Source organism: Lissotriton vulgaris, unplaced genomic scaffold (assembly GCF_964263255.1).
Source record: "Lissotriton vulgaris unplaced genomic scaffold, aLisVul1.2 SCAFFOLD_1565, whole genome shotgun sequence".
In the NCBI taxonomy this organism is placed as follows: Eukaryota; Metazoa; Chordata; class Amphibia; order Caudata; family Salamandridae; genus Lissotriton; species Lissotriton vulgaris.
The window spans coordinates 461794-489232 of record NW_028251420.1 but is presented as its reverse complement, the minus strand read 5'-3'; the positions used below and the strand labels follow the sequence as shown (position 1 = coordinate 489232).

The window sequence follows — 27439 nt, the reverse complement described above, 5'->3', positions numbered from 1 at the left end:
AACATTTTTAGCACATTATTTCTGCCGTATAGGGATAGATGCAAATGGTCTATTCTTTCCAATGTTGAGTTAGCTTTCCTCAAAATCGGGGCAAAATTAAGATCTGGAATTTTTATTATAGGAGTAGTTAATTTAATTCTCAAATATGTTGCTTCACAGACTATATTATCAAGAAGCGGAGGGTCTTGACCCACATAGATTATTTGCGTCTTTGATAGATTTAATTTGTATCCTGAAAAGGAACCAAAATTAGTTGCCAGTACTTCAATTCTAGGAAACGTCCTCTCAATATCCGTAGTGAGTACGACTAAATCATCTGCGTATGCAGGGGCTCTGTAATTTATTCCACCCACGGTCACAGGAGCAATATGTTCATCTTGGTTTAGTTGGTTGAGAAAGATATCAATATAGATAGCAAAGAGGAGTGGGGAGGATGGACAGCCTTGACGTGTTCCACGTTGAATAGGAAATACGTCTGATTTCATAGCCCCAATTTTAACTGATGACATTGGATTTCTATATAAAGTTTTGAAAGCAGTTATGATTCACGGACCAAAGCCCTTTATTGCCAGCAGATCCCATAGGGCCATGTCACCCTATCGAATGCTTTTTCAGCATCCAATAGGGTGATCCCCATTGATGTCTCAGTTCCCTCAGCCCAGTCCATAATAGCTACAACCCTCCGTACATGATCTGCTGTATCCCTATTTGGAATAAACCCATGTTTCCACCTGGATACAATTGCTGCAATTATTTTTGACAATCGTGTTGCTAATATTTTTGAATATATCTTACTGTCTGTGTTGATTAAAGATATTGGTCTATATGACGCGGGGTTTAGTGGATCTTTATCTTTTTTAAGAAATGTCAAAATCAGTGACTGGGCCCAGGAGTCCGGTGGGGAACCTCTCTGTGCTTCGAGGAAAGTGATAAGTATATCTTGTCTTATAACATTTCTAAAAACCCTATAAAATTCCAATGGGATGCCATCGGGCCCCGTGGCTTTTCCTAATGCTAAAGATGTTAATGCATTTTTGATTTCTTCCCAAGAGATTTCTGCCTCTAGGGCTAGCATTTGATCATGAGTCAGGAGTGGTAGAGTATTAGCTCTGGCAAAGTTCATACATTCCTGTGACGAATAGGAGTCATCATTATAATTATATAGTTTTTGGTAAAATTGTCGAAAAGTTTCTAGAATTGCTTCAGGATTATTAGGTATATGTCTTATTTCATCTTTGATTGCATCTATTGTATTGTATACCTCTTTTTGTCTAGTTCTTTTAGCCAAAATTTTCCCTGCATTCTCAGCCATCTCATACAATTGGGATCTATGAGTCGCTATTATTCCTGCCAATTTTGAGGCGAAAGATTCGTATAAAGCAGCTTTATGGATTGCTAAATTCGTTTCAATGTCTACAGTTAGATGATTTTGAATAATTGCAGTTGATAATTTTTTTTCCCATAATAATACATTTTTAAAGCCTTGATCTATCCTTTCTCGTATTATTATTTGTTTTTTAATGACATATGATAATGACTCCCCTCTGATCCATGCTTTAAAAGCTTCCCAAACATTTTGGACCGAGGCCGTTCCTCTATTTATATCAAAAAATTCTTTTATCCATTTAGTCATAATATCTACATACTCGGGGTCTACTAATAATTTTCTGTCAAAGGTCCAAGTCCTTACCTGGGGAGTCATTAAATTGATTCTGATTTCAAATAGAATTGGGTTATGATCCGAAATTATTCGCGGGTAAATCTCAAATTTGGTGTCGCACAATAGTATTTTTTTAATAAGAAAGTAGTCAAGGCGTACTGATTTTTTATGGGGAAAGGAAAAATATGTGAATCCAGGTACCGAGAGATTTTTTTCATAAGCCACATCAAACAACCCATGATCCATTAACAGAGTATTTAGAGATTTAAAAGATTTTTTTTTTATCCCTTAATAATGTAAAATGTTATGTACATTCATCTTTATATCTATATGAAGGTTAAGATCCCCGCAAAGTATTAGTAATGGAGACCAGTTAGCTAATTCTAGATTTAGGAAGTTTAGAATCTCTGGATCATCTGAATTTGGGGCATATACTGAGTATATAGTCCAAATTTTGCTATCAATTTTTAACTCTACTATTGCCCATCTCCCATATTGATCAGCCTTTTTCCGGATTGGGATCCCCAGACCTTTTCTGATTAGAATTGCCACTCCTTTGGTCGTTGTACCTTGTGAAGTACAAACTAATAATTTCATCCCCAACTCCTCATACATTTTTCTATCATTCCATGTAATATGTGATTCTTGTATACATTAAATATCCAGTTTCATAGCCTGTATAATCTGAGTAGCAACTCCCCTCTTTTTTCTATTATTAATCCCACATATGTTGAAAGAACAGATTCTCAATTTTTTTCATTTAATAGATATGTTTTCTCTATTCCTACTACCACATACAACCTATATATGATACTAATGAGAGCATGGATTTCACTGTTCATCTCAGATCTCATTATGTGTCTCATATCTTTCAAAAAACTTAAACAACAAATAAGTTCAGCAAAAAAATAAGGAAGATTCCTATATCTACAACATTAGATAGTTTCTGTTTTTGTTTGCAACCCTTTTTTTCCCCTTACCCACCCAGCTACCCCACCCCGAGCTCAACCTGAGCCCACCCGCCCATTCTCCCTCCCCCAAACTATCAGGGCAAAGGGACTGGTTAGTCCCTCTCATTGATGTTGTGATGGGCGCTAAGAGGCTCTCACCCTTGGGCTCCACATCATGTTTATTACTACTCAATTATCATACCAAATCAAAAATCCATTAGCCCAACATCTTAAATCCTTATGCTATCAACATAGAATATACATCTTTTATACATTTGTACTAATCATTGTAGAGAGGTAATAAACATGAAAAGATTTTCAACAAACAAAAAAAATAAATTTGATGCTGATAAGAAAGTATAGAAAGTATAGAGAAAGGACTCTAGTACAAATACCAAAATAACCTAATAAATCTCTAATAAGTCACATTCTCTGAATTAACGCGTTAAATCTTTATCTTTATTTTACAGACCCCCCTTTTTTCCCCCTTTTTTTTGCCCCCCCCAGCCACCATATCAGAAATACTGATTTTTTCTTTTTTTTTTCTTCTTTTTCCCTCCCCTTTTATTCCACCTTTTTCTTTCCTCCCTTCCTGTTCACAGCGAGGTTAATAACTCTTTGGCTGCCTCTTCTGAGATTAGAAAATAAGTGCGTTCTTTGTGAATTATTTTAAGCTTTGCAGGATTCAACCAAAAAGCCTGTGCTCCTTTCGCCTGAAATTGGGGTATAAGCTGGCGTAATTGCCAGCGAAGTTGAACTGTAGCGTGACAAAAGTTAGGACGCACAAAAAATTAAATATCTTTGCCCTTGCGTTTCCTATTTGGTCTGGCCAGATCATAGAGGGCTTCCCTAGCTAGGAAGTTATTCAATGAAATCAGGATAGCTCGAGGTTTTGCGGCCATATCTTGTCGACTCTTTTGAAAAGGGAATCTATGAGCCCTCTGGATTTCCGTCTCCCATCTCCATTGTTTTAGTTCAGGAAAGGCTTCTGTAAAGAGGTCTATCATGTATTGTCTGGGGTTAGATCCTTCATTTCCTTCAGGTACTCCAAGGACTCGAAGGTTGTTCCGGCGTGATCTATTTTCCAAATCAACCATCTTCCAGTTGATATCTTCTTTTAGCCCCTCCATAGCCTTTATTTTCGAATTTTGCTGAACCATTGAATCCTCTATTTGCGATATCCCGGTTTCTGTCTCTGCGACTCTTGCCACTGTATCATTAGATACCTTCATTACTTTCCTCAGATTATTTTGCAGTTTTCTTACTGCCCCTTGAGTACGGAGGTTCTCTGTTCTTGTCTCCTCCCTATGATGTAACATGACCTGATACAAAATTTCCAATGTTATTTCAGGTGTTTCAGGTCCTTCTTTATTTATGCTAGATGAATTGGGTACATTGTCATCCTGTCTTAGTCTGTTAGGAGATTCTTCTGGATCTGAATCTACTGAGTCAGTTAGGTCATTATGTTCCGGATCAGAGAACGAATTTTCAAAATCTTGCAGAGATTGGCCCCTTCTTTCCAACTCCTGCTCCTCTGTGCCATCCGAGTCTAAGGCTTGAGAAAGGTCTGTCATGGAATTGAATTTTCCCGCAGAATCTATTGATTCCAAATCCTCCCCTAGATTAGGAGGTCTTGAGCCCATTTGTTCTGATACCTCTTCAAGTTGATTCAGTTCTTCATTCACCAAAGTATTTATATTATTGCTAACTGAACCCATAACAGGCACTTTATCAGAGATTGAATTCATGACATCAGGGCTTTTTGAGAGGTTAGTTGAACTGCCAAATTTTTTTATGAACATTCCTGGTATTTTTGGAATTGCGCCTTGCCTACAACTCCCAGAATTCACCTTATTCAAATTTTGTGCATCTGTTACTATTAGTACTTCTGGGGTAATTTTGTTGCAGGGAGCAGCTATTTCAGTCATATTTTGAGAGACACTCTCACATGAGGCTCCAACAGAAACTGTGCTAGTTGTACTCACTGCGCCAGTTGCTGATAACACTGTCGATATCGTCTACCCAGTAGTTTGAGTGTTCTCCTGTGTTGCCGCTGTAGCTGCTCTTGTCTTTGGTTTCTGCTGCCTTTGTACTGCAGTATTGTTTTTTTTAGTGCAATTGCCTGTCCACAGGGATGGAGCTTTTTCCACTGCGATTGTGACCGCTGTAGCTGCTGGCGTTCTCTGCTCCTCGGTGCTTCGTGATGAACGCTCTGACCAGGTGTGGAGGAAGGGGAGGGGTGAGTCCGCTGCTGCCACGCTGCTTGCAAGAAACGCGAGTAGCTCTTCCACGGATCTAACCGCATACCAGAGCCGGCGGCTGTCCGAGCAAAACCGTGAGTTTTTGAATTATTCCTCCAAAGAATCCAAAGAATAAGGTCAGTCTCTGCTAATACTTTAGTTGCTGCTGTACTCCGCTTTTAATCTTGATGCCTTGCGGTGTCTTGTGGAGCCGGTCGGGAGCCTCCGCCGCGCTGCTCACTCGGACACTATTGCGTCTGCCATCTTGCCCCCCCGGTTCTGAGTAATATATTTTTGGAGGCACATAAGAGATTTTTGGGTAATGGAGCAGCTTGTTACCCCACTGATTCTGTCACTAGTCTATGGACTGCTTATCCTTTGTCTTTGGTCAACTATACATACACTGAACCACCAGGGTTTGTTGAGGTTAAAGGGGAGTTTGGCTTTGGGTGTTTAGGTCCGTGTCTGTATCATCCCAAACCAACTGGGGAGGATTACCCAGGCTGTGATCACGTATTGTGATAATTTCAATATGGAAGAACAGAATATGACATTGGTGGGTTGGCATTACAAAGAAGTGACAGTCTCCCCGAAAGCTGGTTATTACCCTGTCTTTTGTCCTATTATTAATAGTACTGACACTGCGTTGTATATACATTGTTCAGGGATGGTCTTATATAAGCAGGCATTCCCTTTGGTGCATCCGAAAGATTCAAGTACCATCGGGAGGAATTCTTGATACTCTGCCGTGAATTATAATAGGCCAGATTATGCACAACCAAGATTTTTTATTTTGTCAAATGGTACTTACTCCAATGTTCATAATGGTACAGAAGATGTGGTCCTTGGAATGGTATTACCTTTGGGTGTGCCTTGCAGACGTGCCCAAAATTGGGTGAAATGGGTGAAAAGGACTCTCGCAAAAGAGTTCTGTGATGGAGTGACAGATATAGAGATAAATAACTATAGCAATGGTATTACATTTTGCTATATTTGGTCTTCAATTTTCACATTAGGAATAGCGATGGCTAGAGGTGAAAAGGCTCAAGAATATTTTGGATGTAAGTTGCAAATATTATGCAACACCATTGTGGCAGCTTTGCGTGACATCACCACTCAGTTAGAACGCATGCAGATCTATTCCGAACTGACCAGGCATGCAGTTGATTTTATTTTGGCCAAGAGTGGTGGTGCATGCGCTGTAATTGGCAACCAATTTATAGTTGGGATAACAAATATGAAAATATCAAGGGAATGGAGAGTGGGAATTGGAATTGGTTCCATTTTGGAGGCTGGGGCTGGATTTTAGAGAAGGTGATTTATCTTGTCTCGATATTGGTGTTCTGCTGTGTCCTCAATCAATGTCTGCCTAGGTGGTGCTCCTATTACTGTTTTGACTCCCAAAAGGAAAATATTGATCCATGATACCAATGCTTCAATTATGATGCAAAAGGAGGTAGACAACATCATCCAGATTGATGAGGGCTTTTTCGAAACCTCTTTCCTTCTTACAGATTCCCTTCCTAATGCAGACAATATGGAATGTGTATATGTATTCATGTGTTCCTGTTCTTCACATTTGTTTGCTTTTTGTTCTAAATACAAACTGTTTTAGCTCATGCTAACAGGGGGTCTGTTAGAATAGAAATGATTTTGTTCATATAAGTTAGCAATCGCGGCACCATTTTGTATTTTAGGCACCATTTTGTATTGCGATCGAAACTACTCCTTAGCTGTTTTCGAGAAAACTATCTTGCTAGGTTTCAATTCTCCAAGGCCGAGCTTTGCTTCTTTCATGAATACAATGTTCTTTCCCATTAGATAAAGGCCTTCTCCCACTTGTCCAGTAGTGGGAACAAGCAGAGCGACCTTGGGTAGTGGATAATGTGTGCCTCTCCTCGGAATCGAAACTTATGCTTTGTACTCCACTGTATAACAGCATCTGTTTAGAAAATTCCATAATGGGCGTGTCTTTATTGGTTCTGGAATGTACATAATGTAACTTTATGCTTGCTAATGTCAGTTCCTCTACAGCAATCCTAGGAGGTTGGTCAGACTGGGCTCCGCTCGAGCTTTATACTAATAAATAACTTGGTTTGTATTCTCTACTGTCTGACTGACTCTTCATTTGTGTGTATGGGTGAGAGGTGGTCGCGAGTGACCCGAGTGACCCTATTTGAGTCATTTACTTCAGTCGGAAAGGAATGCCTAGACATGGGTCCTGTGCTGATTTAAGCTAGCCTGGCTGATAATGGGTGATGCCCCAATACCGGTCCTAGGATGCTTGTTTCCGGTCCAGGAAGGACCTGGCTTGAAAGTTCAGGCTGGACTGTTTCCATGAGGAGAAGGGCCAAGACTGATTTGCACATGGCCGGGTCCAAACTGGGGTGGGATGGCGAGCAAAAGAATGATGGATTAAAAACTCAGATCTTTGTGACTGGGGATGAATGTTTACCTGTCGTCCATCATTAGTTCCTTTTTGTTTGTATCGTCCTAAGTGGGAAGGGTATGCCCAAATGTGGGTCCTGTGCTCACTGCCCGACTGGATTCAAGCTATCCTGGCTGAAGAGGGTGATGCCCCAATACCGTTCCCAGGATGCTTGTTTCGAGTCCAGGGAGGACCTGGCTTGGCAGTTCGGGCTGGACTATTCCCATAAGGAACAGAGTCAAGACCTATTTGCATAAGGCTAGGTCCAAACTGGGGTGGCTTGGTGAGCAAAAAAACAATGGATTAAACCCAGTTCTTTGTGACTGGGGGTGAAAGTTTGCATTGTTCAGCATTCTGCCCATCATTTGTTCTTTTTGTTTGAGACATAATCCCAGGCCCTGGATCATGAGGCCGAAAGGTATTTTAACAAACCTCTCTCAGTGATGGGCTTGGCCGTGCCATGCCTGACTCTGATTTGAGATATGGCACCTCAGTGGTTTGACGGGGTTTCGACCTCTATAGAATTAGACGGTTATCATCAAGACAATAAAGCATTAACCATGAAAGTAAATCTACAAATTTCAAATGAATATAGTTAGATTTGGAAAACCCCTATTGAATGGCCATGGAAAGAAAATAGGACTTTCTCAAGGGCCGTCAATGAAAATACAATCTGAAAAATCGGAATTACAAAATCTTTGGGGTAAATACCGAAGGTGTTCCTTCCTGCCCCAAACAATCCTGTCTACAACACATGAGCCCTTGTACAATAGCATAAGAGTGACTGCATTGTCGCGAAGTAGCAGAGCGACCCAAGTCCCTGGTTCAGGCCGGGCCACTCCCCCACCGCGTTAGCACACCCTGCTGGTGCTGTATCCCCGAGCCTCACTGCTGCTGCGAGTTCGAGGCGGTCCTCCACCCGCAGGCTCCTGCCTGCGCCTCATCCCTGGTGGCCCAGTGGTGGGCCTGTAAGTATTTTGTGTGTCTTCACTGCCGTTTATCTTTTTTGTTCGTTTTTATCTGTTACTGTTACTGTCTGTACTTGCCCTTCTTCGTAGTCTCTGCCCTTTAGTTTGCCCCTGTCTCTGTTATCTGCTGCCTGTGTTTGCCACTGTTTTTGTCTGCCTTCTGTGCCCCTCCATAGTTGCCACTGTGTTTTTGTTTGCCTTCTGTGCCCATTTCTTGTTTTTCGCCGCCATTGTTCTGTACCTCTCCCCCCCCCGGCCGCCCCGCGTTTCCCGCCACTGCGTCCCTTATGGCCCGCCACCCCGTGACCCGATTCGTCTTCGCTCCCCCCTTCTTAGCTGCTCCTCCCTCCCTCATCCCCTCATAATGCAGGCAGCTGCGTGGCCGCGCAGTGGATGTGCGCCGAAGGTGAGCCTAAGGCAAGCCCATCTGCTCCTGTCCGCGCCTAGACCCCACTCAGCACCAGAACCCCTGGCCCCCGCGGGAGCCAAGAAACCCGACTGAGATACAACACCGCAAACCCTCCACGCCCTTAACACCGGCCGATCATCCACCTGCTACCTAGCCACCCGAAGCGCACCCACAGACCATTCTCCTGCCGAGAATGCAACTTCACCTGCCTCCAGACCTTCACCCCACCTTTAGCACCAGTAAAAAACAACCACCTCAAGTTCATCCTGCTCAACACCCGCTCCGTCCACAAGCACGCCGTCGAACTCTGGGAACTCCTCGACACTACAGCTCCAGACATCACAGTCCTCACGGAGACCTGGATGAACGCCTCCTCAGCCCCCGACATCGCCATAGCCATCCCGGACGGCTACAAGATCACCCGGAAAGACTGCACCAACAAAACCGGAGGAGGAATCGCCATCATCCACAGGAACACCATCAGCGTCTCAACCAACACCAAGGAAACCCTCACCACCGCCGAACACCTACATTTCCAGATCCACACCCACCCAAAGAACACCCTCAGCCATCGCCGACTTCATCAGCCCGCACGCCCTCGCCTCCGCAGACTACATCCTCTTAGGGGACCTGAACTTCCACCTGGAGAACTTCAACCAACCCTGCTCGACAACCTAGCCAACCTCGAACTCTAACAACTGGTGATCACCCCCACCAATTACGCCGGACACACGCTTGACCCCATCTTCTCCGCCTGCAACCACGTCACCTACAGCCACACCCCCGGCCTCCACTGGACCGACCACAGCTGCATCCACTTCACCTTCAAGAAGACTATATCCCACCACCACCTGCAGCAGATCCCCTGCAGAAGCTGGAGAAAAATCACCACCGACCAGCTCAAAACGTCACTAAGCCAGAACCCACCATCCGACACCACTGACCCCAACGCCGCCGCATGCAACCTCACACAGTGGATCAGCAACTGCACCAACACCCTCACACCACTGAAGAACCCTCCTGGCAAGCCCGGCAACAGAATAGCCACCTGGTTCACCGACAAACTGAAGGACTCTAAGAATTCCTGCTGAACCCTCGAGAAGACCGGCGGCCACAAACTGACGGGAAAAAACCATGCAGCTCTCAAGAATGCCACCCGCATACACCACCAACTGATCCGCACCACCAAGAGGACTTCTTTCAAGGAGCGCCTGGACAACAACGTACACAACAGCAAGGACCTCTTCAGCATCGTGAAAGAACTCTTCAACCCCAGCGCCAACTCCAATGACGTCCCACCATCGCAAGACCTCTGTGACGCCCTCGCCACCTTCTTTCACCGCAAGATCGCTGACATACACAACAGCTTCGGCGCCCAGACTCTGCCATCAGCCACAGAACCATCACCCCCCACCGCGACCCTCAACACCTGGAACCCCATCAGCATTCAAGACACCACCCACGTCATGAACACTATCCACTCCTGCTCACCGTCCGATCCATGCCCCCATCACATCTTCAACAAAGCAGACGCCATCATTGCACCCCACCTCCGGAACATCATCAACAACTCCTTCTCGACCGCCTCCTTCTCAGAGAGCTGGAAACATGCAGAGATCAATGTTCTACTGAAGAAACCCACAGCGGACTCTAAGGACCTCAAGAACTTCCGGCCCATCTCCCTTCTTCCCTTCCCGGCGAAAGTCATTGAGATGACCGTCAACAAACAACTGACCGCCTTCCTTGAGGCAAATGGCTCCTTCGACCCATCCCAGTCTGGATTCTGCACCAATCACAGCACCGAGACCGCCCTCATCGCAACCACCGACGAAATCAGGACCCTGCTCGACAACGGGGAAACAGCCGCCCTCATCCTCCTTGACCTCTCAGCCGCCTTCGATACCGTCTGCACCGCACCCTAAGATCTCGCCTCCACAACACAGGGATCCAAGGAAGAGCCTGGACTGAATCACATCATTCCTCTCCGGCGGAACCCAGAGAGTCCGCCTCCCTCCCTTTCACTCCACGTCCACCGAGATCATCTGCGGCGTACCCCAAGGCTCCTTGCTCAGCACGACTCTCTTCAATGTCTACATGAGCCCCCTCGCCGCATCGTCTGCGCACACAACCTCAACATCATCTCCTACGCCCACGACCCCCAGCTGATCTTCTCCCTCACCAAAGACCCAGCCACCGCCAAGTCCACCCTTCAGGAAGGAATGAGGGACGTCGCAAACTGGATGAAGCTCAGCTGCCTGAAACTGAACTCGGAAAAGACGGAAGTCCTCATCCTGGGACCATCCCCATCCACCTGGAACGAATTCTGGTGGCCCACCACGCTGGGCACCGCACCGACACCCACGGATCATGCAGGCAACCTGAGATTCATCTTGGACTCCACGATCACACTATACATGATACAGACCTTTCTTTCACATATCAATGTTTCTTACATGATACAAACCTTCCTTTCACATAACAAGGTTTCATACAGGATACAGACCTTTCTTTCGAAGTTTCATACATGATACAGACCTTCCTTTCACATATCAAGGTTTCATACATGATACAGACCTTCCTTTCACATATCAAGGTTTCATACATGATACAGACCTTCTTTTCACATATCAAGGTTTCATACATGATACGGACCTTCCTTTCACATATCATGGTTTCATACATGATACGGACCTTCCTTTCACATATCAAGGTTTCATACATGATACGGACCTTCCTTTCACATATCAAGGTTTCATACATGATACAGACCTTCCTTTCACATATCAAGGTTTCATCCAGGATGCAGACCTTTCTTTCAAGGTTTCATACATGATACAGACCTTCCTTTCACATATTAAGATTTCAGACATGATACAGACCTTCCTTTCACGTATCAAGGTTTCATACAGGATAGAGACCTTCCTTTCACATATCAAGGTTTCATACATGATACAGACCTTCCTTTCACATATCAAGGTTTCATCCAGGATGCAGACATTTCTTTCAAGGTTTCATACATGATACAGACCTTCTTTCACATATTAAGATTTCAGACATGATACAGACCTTCCTTTCACATATCAAGGTTTCATACATGATACTGACCTTCCTTTCGCATATCAAGGTTTCATACATGATACAGACATTCCTTTCACATATCAAGGTTTCATACATGATACAGACCTTCCTTTCACATTTCAATCAATCCCAGAGTCAAGGGTGGGATCTTCCAACTGTCCGCACTTAGATAACTCCTTGGCTCCTGCAAACCATTCCCCAGATCAGGCTGACTGAGGATGACATCTTGATGACACTGACCGAGTCTATGCAGGGCATAAGTATAACTTGCCCCGCCATAGATGTGTGATGTCAACATTAATGTGATATGTGTAATCATACACAGTGCATCAAAGCAGTGCAAGATATACTTATGTCAGGTAAGTGTATCTGGTGAATTTAGTTTTTGATATCATTAGAAGACCTCTGTATTACTCCAATTTAACCTTTGATTTTTTCAGTGAATTTCTTTTTTTTTGTAATATAAAGTAATATCTTATTATGATACTTCTACATATCAGGTTGGTTCTGGTGCTGTGTGTGTACTCAACTTACCATGAATCCACGACTCTACGGATTTCTCCTCACACCTTCAAAAGACACTCATCCCTCGTGCACACTGACATCCCTCCCGTGTTATGCATGCATATTACCCATACTCTACAATCACATACCTTTTTGAAATAGAAGATGATTCTTTTCAGCTGGACGGAGGCATCGAGTGGATTTGAGAAGAGAGGCTACAGAAGTCTGGAGTGACTGGTCATCATTTTGAACGCCATGTTGTACACGAAGACAGCTCACTGCATAAGGATGGACATCAGCAGAGCTCCGCGCTTTGGGATTGTAGAATATTTCTCGCTCTACTGCAAGACAGAAGGACCAGGAGAGAAAGAGTGGATGAGACAGACTGGAAGAATAAACAGCTGTGAGACTGTACGAGGAGCAATGAAGCAAAGGTACTCTTCAGCAAGACCAACATAGGTCTACACTGCTTTCCAGGAATAATAACGAGCACTTAAGAGGCACTTTCCACCATCAATGTAAACATTTGTAAAGTGTGAGCATTGACTGACTCCATTGATATAACAATACAAGAGAATGACCATGATAATCAGGATCTGTATTTGGACTACTAGACACATCACAAACAATGCTGATTGGTCCTGGGCATCTAATGTGTGCTACTATTCAGGTCTTGATATCACCCATATCGTAACAAGATCACAGAAGAAGCAGACAACGCCCAACTTCAAGATCAACACCAACCATCTCCTGCATGACTCTCAATCTGGCTTCAGGTCATGCTGCAGTGTGGAGACAACTAACCTACATATCACAGACCGCATCCTTCTGATGACCAAAACAGATGACCCAACTAACCTGCATATCACAGACCGCATCCTTCTGATTACCCATAGAGATGACCTAACTAACCTCCATATCACAGACCGCATCCTTCTGATTCCCAAACAGATGACCCAACTAACCTAGATATCACAGACCGCATCCTTCTGATTACCAAAACAGATGACCCAACTAACCTACATATCACAGACCGCATCCTTCTGATTACCAAAACAGATGACCCAACTAACCTACATATCACAGACCGCATCCTTCTGATGACCAAAACAGATGACCCAACTAACCTACGTATCACAGACCGCATCCTTCTGATTACCAAAACAGATGACCCAACGAACCTACATATCATAGACCGCATCCTTCTGATTACCAAAACAGATGACCCAACGAACCTACATATCACAGACCGCATCCTTCTGATTCCCAAACAGATGACCCAACTAACCTAGATATCACAGACCGCATCCTTCTGATGACCAAAACAGGTGACCCAACTAACCTACATATCACAGACCGCATCCTTCTGATTCCCAAACAGATGACCCAACTAACCTACTTATCACAGACCGCATCCTTCTGATTTCAAACAGATGACCCAACTAACCTACATATCACAGACCGCATCCTTCCAATAACCCATAGAGATGACCTCGGCCTCCTGATATTACTGAACCTCCCAGCTGCCTTCTACACCATTGGTCACCCCATCCTCATTGACTCTGTTTGGTCTCAAATAGGTTTCCATGGAGACACCCTTCACTGGTTCTCCACCTGCCGATCCAAAGGACATGAGTTCATTCACATGGGCACCTGCTGGACCCCAAAGATATGGCTCATCTGTGGAGTACCAAAGCATTTCATATTGTCCTGCATCCTCTTCAGTCCCAACATTGAGCCTCCTGTGGCTCTACTCACAGATGACATGAAAAGTCTCCACCACACTCAGACTCACAACTGCATTTTAATGTCACGCCTGGGACAGACATCCAGTTCTAAACGTGCTTCTTGTACCTCCTCCAGATCGGGATGTACAGCTCCTCCCTGAAGTTTAATCTGACCAAAATAGAAATCCTGCTGTTCCCCAAGAACAACATCCAACAACAAGCCATAGCTGCCTCAAAGACAAAGAACCTGGATGGATTTAAACACAAATTTTCAGCCGAAGCCAGTTCACCCTAGACACAGGTCTCATATTCAAGGAGCACACTGCCAAGAAAACTAAGATGGCCTGCGACCAGCATTTTCTGGTAAGTGAGGCCACCTAGGAAGCAACTTTAGACCCGTCATTCATCTGCTTGGTTGCAATGCTCTGATCCACAAGCTCCTCCTTCAGAGCATTCTTCATACAGCAACGCAGCAGGACCGCTAATGATGGACCTGAAGAACTATGACCAGTGATACCCACCCTGATGGATCTCCACTGATTGCACTTCACAGCCTGTAGCATCCTCAAAACCAGCTGCATCATCTACAAAGCCTTCACGACCGGCGCCCCTGCAGGTCTAGCTAGGAACCACCATCTCCTGTGGACCTACAGCAAGGACACTAACAGACTGAAGACAAAGAGGTGGGACAATGAACACAAGGCATCAGGCTCTCTCCATCAATGCATCCAGCTGTATCATCTACAAAGCCTTAACGACTGGCGCCCGTGCATGTCTAGCTAGGAACCACCATCTCCTGTGGACCTAAAGCAAGGACACTATGAGACTGGAGACAAAGAGGTGGAACAATCAACAACAAGGCATCAGGCCTTCTCCATCAATGCATCTAGGATACGGAACAAGAATCCCATAACAACCAGAAATGCTCAATCCCGCTTCAATTTAAGAAAGCGCTAAATATCCGCCTCCTTACAGCACTTTACATTGCAATGCAGTACAGTGTGCATTGGTTATTAATAAACAGCTGACTCTCCAATCACACGATGACTGTATCTCGCCTTTGGACCTGTAAAAAGTCTCTGCTTGCGTTCAGCTATGTTAGCGCTCTATACATACCACTTTCATAGATACAAAACCTAGACAAGGTCACACATTTCATTTATATTAATAGACATACGGATCTGAATAGTCATATTATGTAGCCAATCCTTAGAGCAATAAGGGCCAATTAAAAATACTTTAAACAGAAAATTAGCAATAGACCTAAATAATAAAAGCAGATGAGCACTATTACAAGTCTATGGTTCAGAAGCCCAATTTAGGGTTAGATATTCAAAGCCATTTTACAATCACAACCCCTACAATTCACAAATCACAGGGTTTGCCAGCCAAAATGTCCATTTACTATGCACTAAATTAGTTGGGAAAGCATAGGTTTTGAGACATATATCAAATCACCCTTATGAAGGTTTGTAAAATGGTTATTCCTTTCTAACTGTGATTTGGTATTGTAAGCACAATAGTTTCTCACCATAACTGCCGTCACAAACCATTGACCAGTTACCAAAACCTTAAAGGAGGTGGTACCTACTTTGCAAAGGAGAAAGGGTTCGGAGGGGAGCACCTGCCCCTTGAAAGTCAGGTCAGTCGATCACAGAGGTAACAGGCAATGGTCACGAGGACCACTGGTTGTTCTCACCAACGTCTTCCCAAATGTAATTTTTTTTAAAGCAGCGTCGGTCCCTTTACTGTAAAAAGTTTCACAATGAAAATACAAGAATGGAGGTCTGACGCTCCTAGCAGGCCTTCGTCCCTGTATTCTAAGCTAAAGATAGAATAAATGTAAATACAAGAATGGAGGTCTGCTGCTCCTAGCAGGCCGTCGCCCCTGTATTCTAAGCTAATGATAGAATAAATGTAAATACAAGAATGGAGGTCTGCTGCTCCTAGCAGGCCGTCGCCCCTGTATTCTAAGCTAATGATAGAATAAATGTAAATACAAGAATGGAGGTCTGCTGCTCCTAGCAGGCTTTTGCCCCTGTATTCTAAGCTAATGATAGAATAAATGTAAGTACAAGAATGGAGGTCTGCTGCTCCTAGCAGGCCGTCGCCCCTGTATTCTAAGCTAAAGATAGAATAAATGTAAATACAAGAATGGAGGTCTGCTGCTCCTAGCAGGCCGTCGCCCATGTATTCTAAGCTAAAAATAGAATAAATGTAAATACAAGAATGGAGGTCTGCGGCTCCTAGCAGGCCTTCGCCCCTGTAGTCTAAGCTAATGATAGAATAAAGGAAAATAAGCGAGGGGATGTCTGCCGCTCCTAGCAGGCCTTCGCCCCTGTATTCACAGCTAATGATAGAATAAATGTAAATACAAGAATGGAGTTCTGCTGCTCCTAGCAGGCCTTCGCCCCTGTATTCTAAGCTAAAGATAGAATAAATGTAAATACAAGAATGGAGGTCTGCTGCTCCTAGCAGGCCTTCAAACCTGTTTTCTAAGCTAAAGAGAGAATAAATGTAGGTACAAGAATGGAGGTCTGCTGCTCCTAGCAGGCCTTCGCCCCTATTTTCTAAGCTAAAGATAGAATAAATGTAAATACGAGAATGGAGGTCTGCTGCTCCTAGCAGGCCGCCGCCCCTGTATTCTAAGCTAAAGATAGAATAAATGTAAATACAAGAATGGAGGTCTGCTGCTCCTAGCAGGCCGTCGCCCCTGTATTCTAAGCTAAAGATAGAATAAATGTAAATATAAGAATGGAGGTCTGCTGCTCCTAGCAGGCCTTCGCCCCTGTATTCTAAGCTAATGATAGAATAAATGCAAATACAAGAATGGACGTCTGCTGCTCCGAGCAGGCCTTCGCCCCTGTATTCACAGCTAATGATAGAATAAATGTAAACACAAGAATGGAGATCTGCTGCTCCTAGCAGGCCTTCGCACCTGTATTCTAAGCTAATGATAGGGGTGGCAAATTGTGACCTTCCTAATTAATATTCATCAGACAGGCCATTTTGTTACCTCCTGTGTTTGTACATATGGCAATGCAGCCATTTTGTACATACATTGCATCACAAATTTCATTACCATTCGCAAACCAGTCTGTGCTAATTGCACATCCCTGGTGTGCGAATAGGAATAGCATATCATATTCCACGTCCCTTTATCCAGTCCTTGTGCCTGCTGGTCAGGTGTGTGAAGATCTGCTCACTGTTGCTTACCCAGACGGTAAAGAACGATGGTTACGAAGGTGCTAATGGCTGTCATCACTCCCAGGATTATAGCTTGTCTCCTCACTCGACGGAGCTCTGAGCGAACTGCAAATAAAATAATACATGATTGTTTATTACTAGGGATATTGCTCTTCAATACCTGATGTTCAACCTCATAGGGGAATTTATAATGAAGGGCCAGTGAATATGTGTGAGCCAGCCCGAGTTAGTGTGGTTGAGTGTTTGTCAGGACTAGGGCGTGACTCTGAATGTCTGATTGGTCCAGTAAGTGACTCTGTGTGTCTGCCAGGCCCAGTCAATGGCTGTGAGTGTGCACCAGGACAAGGCACTGATTGAGCATTTGACACGACTGTTCATAGAATCTTAGTTTGTGCTAGGGTAACCAGTGCCCCCCATCTGTGCCAACATTGGTCAATGACTTTCAGATTCTACCAAGAACGCCACCGATTGCCGGTGTATCCCAAAGGTTATTACTGGCTATCAGTGTGTGCTGACCTAAACACCAATTCCTTATGTGTGACAGGTCTAGTTATCAACTTGCAATGTATGTCAAAACTGACCAGTGCCTCTCAGAGTGTTTGCAGTCTGGCAGGTGACTCTGTGTGCCAAACCCAGGCACTGATTCTCTGCGTATACCCGGCATATCCAGCTTCAGAGTCTCAACGAGTACTATGGTGTTTGGCTCATCGTATGCCAAGATGGGGCACTGACTAATGGCGTGTGACAACGCTAGCAGGTCAGTTCCAGTGTATCCTTGGCTAGTCAGTCAATATCAGTGAGCATCATTCATAGCCAGTGACTCCCAGTGTGCACCAGGACCAGCCTGTGAGTGATTCAGTGAAGGCCTTAATAAGGTCATTGGCTCTCAGTGTATGCCAAGATGAGACACAGACTAGCAGTTAGACAACACTGGCCGGTGGCTCTCAGTGTATTCCAGGACTGTAGAGTGTAGGAAAATGCTCCTTTTTGCCTGGTAAATTTCTTGTTAGTTTGAAGGGTATTGTTGTGTAAATATGTCGGAAATATGATTTATTTTGTTTTTAGCCCAAATATGCCTGTTCAGTTCTTTCCCCTTGTACCTGAGCCCAGCGCCTTGAGACCCTCATGGGTGAGTAGCGCGCTCTACAATTCCCTGATTGATTGATATCTGTATTATCCCGTAAGGGTGATCGACAATTATTATTATTACATTTCTTATATAGCGCCAGAATCGACCCCCGAAGGGGTATCTCCGCGCTTGCCTTGGGAACCCGTCCTGGTTTTTCCCTGTGAGATAGCCCCTACAGGGCATCCCCAAGGTGAAAGCCAGGCATCCCGCCGCGGGGGGGGCCGTTGTGGAGATTAAGCAAGCTTAATGCCCAGAGTTGCAGAGTGTGAACCCATGATTAGGTCAGGCACCAAAGCGAGAATTATCGAGTCCGTGGACATTTGAGCTCAACACCCTGCCGCGTCGGGAATCGAACCCTGGTCCCGGGTCTGACCTCTGCTTTAGGGTCTGCCTGCTCTAACCAGTGAGCCACACTTCTCTCTTCTGAGACAATGTAGTCAGACATTTAGTTTTGTAAGGTTGTGTTCCTTCTGCCATGCTAACTGAGAAGAATAAACAATGAGATTAGAAGAATTTGTAAATTGTGGGCACTTAGTGTAATAAATTGCAAACAGAGTATAACAATTCAGTAAAGACTGTTAGAAGATAACCCAAAGTGGAGTGTTCCTATTTGCTGAGAGCATATAAGTAGACAGAGCTAATCGTTATGCAATTGAGTAATATTGTAAGTGAGGACGACGTCAGTCAGAGTCAGAGTCAAAAACACTTTATTCGATTAGATTAAAATCATAAAAGTATGCTATACATTCATAGTTGATCATTGGAGTATACAATTTTTTTTTATATAAATAGCTTAAAAACAAGACACATTATATACAAATACAAATTTCATTAATACCACGATATATTTACAAAGGTTTTAGAGGTATCAAAAAGTTTAGCATCATCTCTGCACTGTCTGTAGTTTCCTACAAAATTTCATTTCATTTGTACGGTTTGTAATATGGGGTTTGTTCGATGGTCTATTTACAGTAATATTTACAAACCTATAATACAATCAATTAACAGTGCTACCCCGCCTGGGCGTACAGTTTTTAACAAAAGCTAGATCAGTTAGTCAGTGACTGAGGTCTTTTTCGACGAGACCTAATAGACATTGTGAGAAAATTTGCTACCCCATACATGATTAGAGGTGTTTCCATTAACTGTAAAAACAGGAAAGCCGGTTTGACTTGGGTAAACATTTGATCTTTTAATATGGGCTTAATGTATTTCTCTCTTGCAATTCTGAATAATGGACAAAAAAAGAAAAAATGGAGAGAATCCTGGTCTGAGAAATCGTCACACTTACAGGGGGCGTTCTCATGGGGTTTACACCATTTACTGTATTCACCCAGCAAGAGGTGAGACTGATTAAAGCGAAATTTAGTGAGAAGCCACCGGTGGAAGGGTTTGTTTACTAACGCCAAGTATGGTTCGATAGCTAAAGATGTTATTGTCAAAAAATGTGACCTCACGGTCGGCTTCAGAATTTCGCGTGTTTCTCTTTCAGCTTCTCTTTTCTTTGTATATTCCAGTTTTGCCCAACTAATGTCATCTTTTTTTAGGCCTTCAGGGTTGGTATATAGATCAGGGCGGCCCAGGTATTCTGCTATTTTCTTGATGTATGAAAGCCACTCAATCTCTGCCACACGATCCCGCCCCATACAGTGTTTAATAATCGTGTGATTTAATGTTAAATTGGGATTAAGCCAAGTTTTAATCCATGCCCTTAATGGTGCGAGAGACGACATATCTTCAATATAACCCACCCCTAGTTCCATATGTATTGAGAAAGCAGGTGTGGATTTTGGTAAGCCCAGAACGGATCGCAGGAATATATTCTCTGCCCTTTCGATATGGGTTATGTTCTTATAACCCCAAATAGAGGCTCCATATCTGGCTATTGCCAGGGTTTTGGCTTTGTATATGGATAGTATAGCCTCTGGTGGTTTGCCGCCAAGACGTTTGGCGAACCCCAATATAGCAGCAGATGATCGTTTTACAGCAGCGGTCTTGTTCTGGATTTGTGGTGCCCATGTCCCTTTCTCGTCGAACACCACTCCTAAATATGTGAAGGTTTTAACCTTAGTAAGTGCGGCACCAGGCACCATTACAGTACAGGGTTCTAGTGTTACTTTTAGAATTACCAACAGCCATGACATGCGACTTTCCTGCATTTATCACTAAATCCAAATCTTGCATAAATGCCCCAAATGTATTAAGTTGGTGTTGAAGACCCCTGGGGGTCCTTGACATCAGTACTGTGTCGTCGGTATATAAAAGAACCGGCGTCACGGAACCACCCAAGCACGGCACGTCTGCAGAGGCAGTTTTTAAGGACTCGCCCAGGGAGTTAATATAAAGGGAGAAGAGCATAGGTGCCAAAATGCACCCTTGGCGCACTCCCCTTCCCGATTTAAAAAAGGCGGTACAATTCCCTTCTTGGGACATACGGATAGTTGCCCTTAGATCACTGTGGAGTCGCGCCAAAAAATCCACGAGTGCACGATCCAGTCCCTTTTCTAGGAGTATTGTCCACAGCTTTGACCTATTAACTAGGTCAAAAGCTGTGGACAAGTCCATGAAGGCCAAGTACATCATCCCCCTTGATGCTACAGTATATTTGCTCAGTATAAGGTGTAAATTAAGGCATTGATCTTCTGTACCTCTGGCAGATCTAAACCCATACTGCGCTTCACACAAGATGTTTTTATCAGTGGTCCAGGCTGAGATTCTTTCTAGTATTATTTTGCCCAAGATTTTAAATGAGGAATCTAGCAAAGATATGGGTCTGTAGCATCTAGGGTCGCCCCTTTGACCCTTCTTAAATATGGGGATGATGACAGCCTGTGACCAGGTAGTTGGAGGTCTTATCTTGTCTATACCGACTACATTGAAGACATTAGTAAGTACAACTGACCACATTGCTGAGTTTGTTTTGTACATATCGGCGGGTACGCCATCTGGCCCGGGGGCCTTCTGTGATGTCATATCCTCAATTGCACTCTGTACCTCTTTAATAGTGAAACTTAGAAGGGGGACTTGAGTGTCAGTCGGTGTTAGATTAGAAGGTCCTAAGTGGAGGTTGCTGCCATACATTTTTTGGAAATGGTCCATCCATTCCTTCTCAGGGATCTTTACCTCCAATGGCGCATTTTCTTTCCCATTGAACAAAGGTGTATTAACAATGGTCCAGAATTTTGCGCTGTCCCTCAGGGTAGCTTTTTCATACAGATTATCCCACGCCTGTTTCTTTATTTCCTTTTTCCTCGCTTGGATATCCTGATTGTACTGCTTCCTAAGCCTCGCCACCTCCACTCTATCACGGGGTACCTTTTTCAGTGCTTTATGGAGTTCTCAATGTGATTTGGAGCATGCGTTATTAAACCACCCCTCAGCCTTTCTCTCTCTGTTTGTGGACTTACATTTTAGGTCATCTGCCACCTGGCGACAGATGGCTTCAAAGGACCCAATGATATTCCCTTTGAATCTCAATGGCTCCCTGCAGACATTAATGTCGCTGCCCACTTTCTCGTTAAGGGAGTAAAGGAACTCCTCAGGTATGATTTTACTCCATTTCACCCGTCTCCCTTGATCCTTTGTAGTGATATCGACGACGATATCTACTTCAGAATTTTAATTAAACAGAAATAAAATATTATCCTCCATGTTCAACACAACCGGGTTGTGATCACTATGTGTGGTATGTATAGCATTATAAAAAATAACATTCTGCAGCATAACTGGTGAAATAAATATATAATCAATGATAGTGTTGCAATCCCTAGCTCTGTAGGTTGAGACCCTTTCTTTACTATCAAAGAACTCTGGTTCGTAAAGTTCATTTTCAAGAAGCAGATCTTCTAGGGCCGACCCTTTAACAGAATGTTCAAAATGTGGGGGTTGGAACATGTCTACATTCAAATTATCTATTAAATGACAGTTTTGTTGGCATAAATGTACATTAAAATCTCCCAACAGTATAAAATATGTCGGCGTGGTTTGGCTCTCTTTAAAATTACACAAAAACTTATTCAAGGAATTGAGATTTTCGATGTCACCGGTGCTTTGGGTAGCGTTATAGAAGTTAATGTAAACACATTTAGATTTATTAGTCAATGTGACTTCCAAAGCTAGAAAATTTTGGGATAGCGTGTTTATTACTTTCGCAGTTCCATTCATTTTGACTGATAGTAAAAACTGTAAACCTCCTTTGTTGCGACCAGAGTTTGAGGGTTGTGCAGCAAGGAAGTAGGATGTATACCCATCTAACCAAAAATCACAATCCATATCCCATGTCTCCTGCAGCGCTATCACATCATACTTTTTCAATATATTCAACCAATTTGTATCTTCCCTTTTCGAGCGGAGTCCTGCGATATTCCAACTCATTAGGTTAACAGTAATACCCCTTACGCTGCTATTGTTAGTTGTAGGCAATGGGTCAGTAATACAGTCACAAGTAGCTAGTCAATCATTTTCATCCAGATTTGATAGTGCCGAAAACATATTTGATAACTCCAGACCATTTCTTAATTCACATCCCTGGTTTACATGGATTTTAGGTAGCATACCAGTTGTTTGTGTCGCCCAAGGGCTAATACGATGGGTTTTGGTTGGGAGACTATTGCGACTTGCCCTTTCAGGAAGCTTTTTTGGTGGTGCTGGTGGGGGGTAGAAGAAACCTAAGGGGACTGCTCTTATCCTATCCTCTCTAATCTCGGTTGCATCCCAAAATAAACGGGAGGCCTCATGGGGTCTGTTAAAGTTAACAATTAGACAATCCCCAGAGAATTTCTTCTTTGTATATCCCACCCAATCCACACGTCTACCTGTCTGAATGTATTCAGAGATATTATTAGGGCCAGTACAGTTAGCATTGCACCATGTTTTTATGTTGTCCAGCTGTGAGTCATTAGACTCAATTTCCCCTGGTTTTAATACTGGTATATTCACCAAAATTGCAACAAACGGTGTAACTTCTGGTGGGAGGTGAACTGGTGGTCTTGGGCGAGGTCTTCTAGGCCCTGCTGGGTTAAGCCCATCTTGGGTAGATGCCAGAGGCATTATCTGTGGTGGGCAAGGTTTAGGTGCAAAAGGCAGCTTAGTAATAATTGTGCTGTACCCTTGCCCCATTCCGCGACCAATTGACCCTAGTGGTGGTGCAGGTGGAATCTGGGGATAGGCTAGTACGGTATTTCCCTGCTCCATAGGGGATTGGGGTTGCCTCTGTGGGTTAGAGGGGGACTGTGGAGTGATTTTGGGTGGTGGGCACCGAGAATCTTTCTCGAAAGATGTTACAAATTTATTTATCCTGTCACATTTCTTTAGAATATCGGAAACACAATCCCTTAGAGTATCAATAATATCTGTGGAGATTTGTATGAGTACCCCTTCAAGCTTGTCAACCAGGACCTTCTCCACCATGTCCTTGATAGAGGTTTCCAGGGCACTCAGTGGGGTATTTTGTTGCTTACGACGCTGTGCACCCTGTGTCCTTTGTTTATTAGTGCACTTGCTAATCTGGGGTTCAGGCTGAGGCTCCTGGGTACAGTCATGAAAAGAGTGTTGTTCGGCTTGGCTATCGATCACTTGTCCCTCTTGGCCTTCTTGTACCAGTATATTATCTATGTCTGTGTCTGGTTGCCTAGTAATGGGTGCTTTTTCAACCAAAATTACTGGGTCCAAAGGGATTGGTTGTCTAGACAATGTGGGCAGAATTTGACTATCCGATGATATGGGATCCAAGCCTAATTCACGCTCTTTATCAGCAATTTCCTGGTTTAGCTTACCGACAGCTGAGGTCAGGAACGACATAATGTTAGATGATGCAGGGGTTTTTCGCGCAATTTTAGCCTTAGTTGTAGCCCCGTTAGCAGATGTTTGTAATTTGCGCTTACCCATTGTCCGGTGTGCAGATCGAAGGGGGGGTTCTCGTCCCGTCCCCTGTAGTCCCCTGACGGCCATAGACGGCCCGCCCTCTGCCCGCCCTCTGCCCGCCCTCTGCCCGCCCTCTGCCCTCCCTCTGCCCGCCCTCCGCCCGGCGCCGCCCGCGCGCGTCCGCGAGGCAGAGGGGGCTGTCGCCTTTTGTTGCGCCTCCTGGCGCTTGAACAGGAAGTGGGCGGTGGGAATCAGCAAGGCACGCTGGGAGTTGTGGTCCGCTCCGCTCCGCGGCCGTGCGATGGCGCTGCACAGCGGCGGGGGCGGCCACAACGTCAGGGACCCAGTGGCGCTGAGGCAGTGCTGGTGGTGTAGAACGACCCCTCCTGGAGCCGGTATGTAGCAAAATGATCCCCGCTCCTCTCCGGGTGCTGCCGCCTTTTGTTGCGCCTCCTGGCGCTTGAACAGGAAGTGGGCGGTGGGAATCAGCAAGGCACGCTGGGAGTTGTGGTCCGCTCCGCTCCGCGGCCGTGCGATGGCGCTGCACAGCGGCGGGGGCGGCCACAACGTCAGGGACCCAGTGGCGCTGAGGCAGTGCTGGTGGTGTAGAACGACCCCTCCTGGAGCCGGTATGTAGCAAAATGATCCCCGCTCCTCTCCGGGTGCTGCCGCCTTTTGTTGCGCCTCCTGGCGCTTGAACAGGAAGTGGGCGGTGGGAATCAGCAAGGCACGCTGGGAGTTGTGGTCCGCTCCGCTCCGCGGCCGTGCAATGGCGCTGCACAGCGGCGGGGGCGGCCACAACGTCAGGGACCCAGTGGCGCTGAGGCAGTGCTGGTGGTGTAGAACGACCCCTCCTGGAGCCGGTATGTAGCAAAATGATCCCCGACGTAAACAACCTTTTAGTGTGGGGGGAGTGTAACTTTGGGCCACTCAAGGGGGGCCCATCACCTCCTCAAATGAATCCAGAAATAGTAGAAGAGATTGTTCTGAAAAAGAATCACGGAGTGGATAGTGGTATCATACCAAACATATGAATAAATGTGGGGATTATGTTCATTTTTATCATTTGTACTCTACCCCAAAGTAATAATTCGAGAAGTGTCCAATGGTAAAAATATCTTTCAACCTGCCCGATGATGGGATTGACTTTATCCATCAGCATATTTTTTATGCCAGGGTTTGGGAGTATCCCTAAATATTTTATTTGAAATGTAACCATTTAAAGGTAACATCTCCAATAGAGGGTTTAGTGGTAGTGGGGGTCATTGGTGATGCTTCACATTTAGACCAATTAATTTTGTAACCGGAAAAAAATTGAAAAAACGGGTAATTGTGAAATCAAAGAGGTGGCAGATGATTTTTGCTGGGAAAGAGTCAAAAGTGTATAATCCGCATAGTAAGAGGCTTTAGTTAACCAGGAGCGGTGTCAATGCCTTTAATATCCATGTTTTGCTGCATGGCAATATTTAGCGGTTCTAAAGTCTAAAGAAATAATAACTGAGATAATGGACACCCTTGTCCAGTACCACAACCGAGATGGAAGTGTGTGGGTTTAAAGCCACTGCATTTAACAGCTGTCGCTAGAGCTGATTCGTGTTGGCGTCATTAATAAGCTAGTCGTCGCCCAGCTGTTTTTCTGCGTTCATTGTGTCACTGATGAACATGGAATAAACATTTGTCTGCATAAGAAGTATAAGGATTGTTAAGAGAGAATTTTGTAACTTTTTCAATATTTCTGGAGACTCGGGTTGGGAGTAAGTAGCTGTAAGAGACACTCAATTACCGAGCCGGGGCCCACAGCCCCAAGGCTCCACCGCACCACCTGCAACATCTCTCCTGTGCCTGGAGGTGCATATAAGCGCTCCATAGGCCCGAGGTGCGGGACGTGCCGGGCAAAGGGTGGCCCGTACACACCCTTCATCTTCTGGAAGAGGCTGGGCTGGGTCACCCCCTGAAAACTGCTGTCACCCAACCTCTAAGAAGAACGTGCCTCGCCGCTAGATTTGTAGGGGCCTTGCTTTGCGGGGATGCTCTAATCTCATTTTCCCCTGTCTCCCCTCACCCTAGTGGGACCCTTGCCCAGGGTACAACTGTCGCTCTGCTAGACTGCGGACAAGCCTGCTCATACCCTGGTGGGACCACAAGTCCCAGGGTGCATCTCGTGACCTTCAGAGTTATGGTGGGACCACAAGTCCCAGGGTGCATCTCGTGACTTGCATAGTTATGGTGGGACAACGAGTCCCAGGGTGCATCTCGTGACTTGCAGAGTTATGGTGGGAGCACAAGTCCCAGGGTGCATCTCATGACCTGCAGAGATATGGTGGGACCACAAGTCCAAGGCTGCATCTCGTGACTTGCAGCGTTATGGTGGGACCACAAGTCCCAGGGTGCATCTCGTGACCTGCAGAGTTACTGTGGTACCACAAGTCCCAGGGTGCATCTCGTGACCTGCAGAGTTACTGTGGAACCACAAGTCCCAGGGTGCATCTCTTGACCTGCAGAGTTACTGTGGGACCACAAGTCCCAGGGTGCATCTCATGACCTGCAGAGTTACTGTGGGACCACAAGTCCCAGTGTGCATCTTGTGACTTGCAGAGTTATGGTGGGATCACAAGTCCCAGGATGCATCTCGTGACTTGCAGAGTTATGGTGGGACCACAAGTCCCAGGGTGCATCTCATGACCTGCAGAGTTACTATGGGACCACATGTCCCAGGGTGCATCTCGTGACCTGCAGAGTTACTGTGGGACCACAAGTACCAGAGTGCATCTCGTGACTTGCAGAGTTATGGTGGGAGCACAAGTCCCAGGGTGCATCTCATGACCTGCAGAGATATGGTGGGACCACAAGTCCAAGGCTGCATCTCGTGACCTGCAGAGTTACTGTGGTACCACAAGCCCCAGGGTGCATCTCGTGACCTGCAGAGTTACTGTGGGACCACAAGTCCCAGGGTGCATTTCGTGACCTGCAGAGTTACTGTGGGACCACAAGTCCCAGGGTGCATCTCATGACCTGCAGAGGTGCTGTGGGACCACAAGTCCCAGGGTGCATCTCGTGACCTGCAGAGTTACTGTGGGACCACATGTCCCAGGGTGCATCTCGTGACCTGCAGAGTTACTGTGGGACCACAAGTCCCAGAGTGCATCTCGTGACTTGCAGAGTTATGGTGGGCCACAAGTCCCAGGGTGCATCTCTTGACCTGCAGAGTTACTGTGGGACCACAAGTGCCAGGGTGCATCTCATGACCTGCAGAGTTACTGTGGGACCACAAGTCCAA

General features: G+C 45.1%; 1 protein-coding gene across 1 annotated transcript in view; it reads right to left on the bottom strand.

The window, feature by feature from the left end:
• Nucleotides 1-27439, bottom strand: part of LOC147662888 (uncharacterized) — a 137001-nt gene that overhangs the window by 8556 nt on the left and 101006 nt on the right. Inside the window, exons 5-6 of the mRNA XM_086950821.1 lie at nt 17181-17276; nt 12387-12578 (exon numbers count right to left, since the gene is read on the bottom strand). Coding sequence (XP_086806947.1) covers nt 12387-12578; nt 17181-17276 — 288 coding nt within the window. The remainder of the gene's footprint in view (nt 1-12386; nt 12579-17180; nt 17277-27439) is intronic.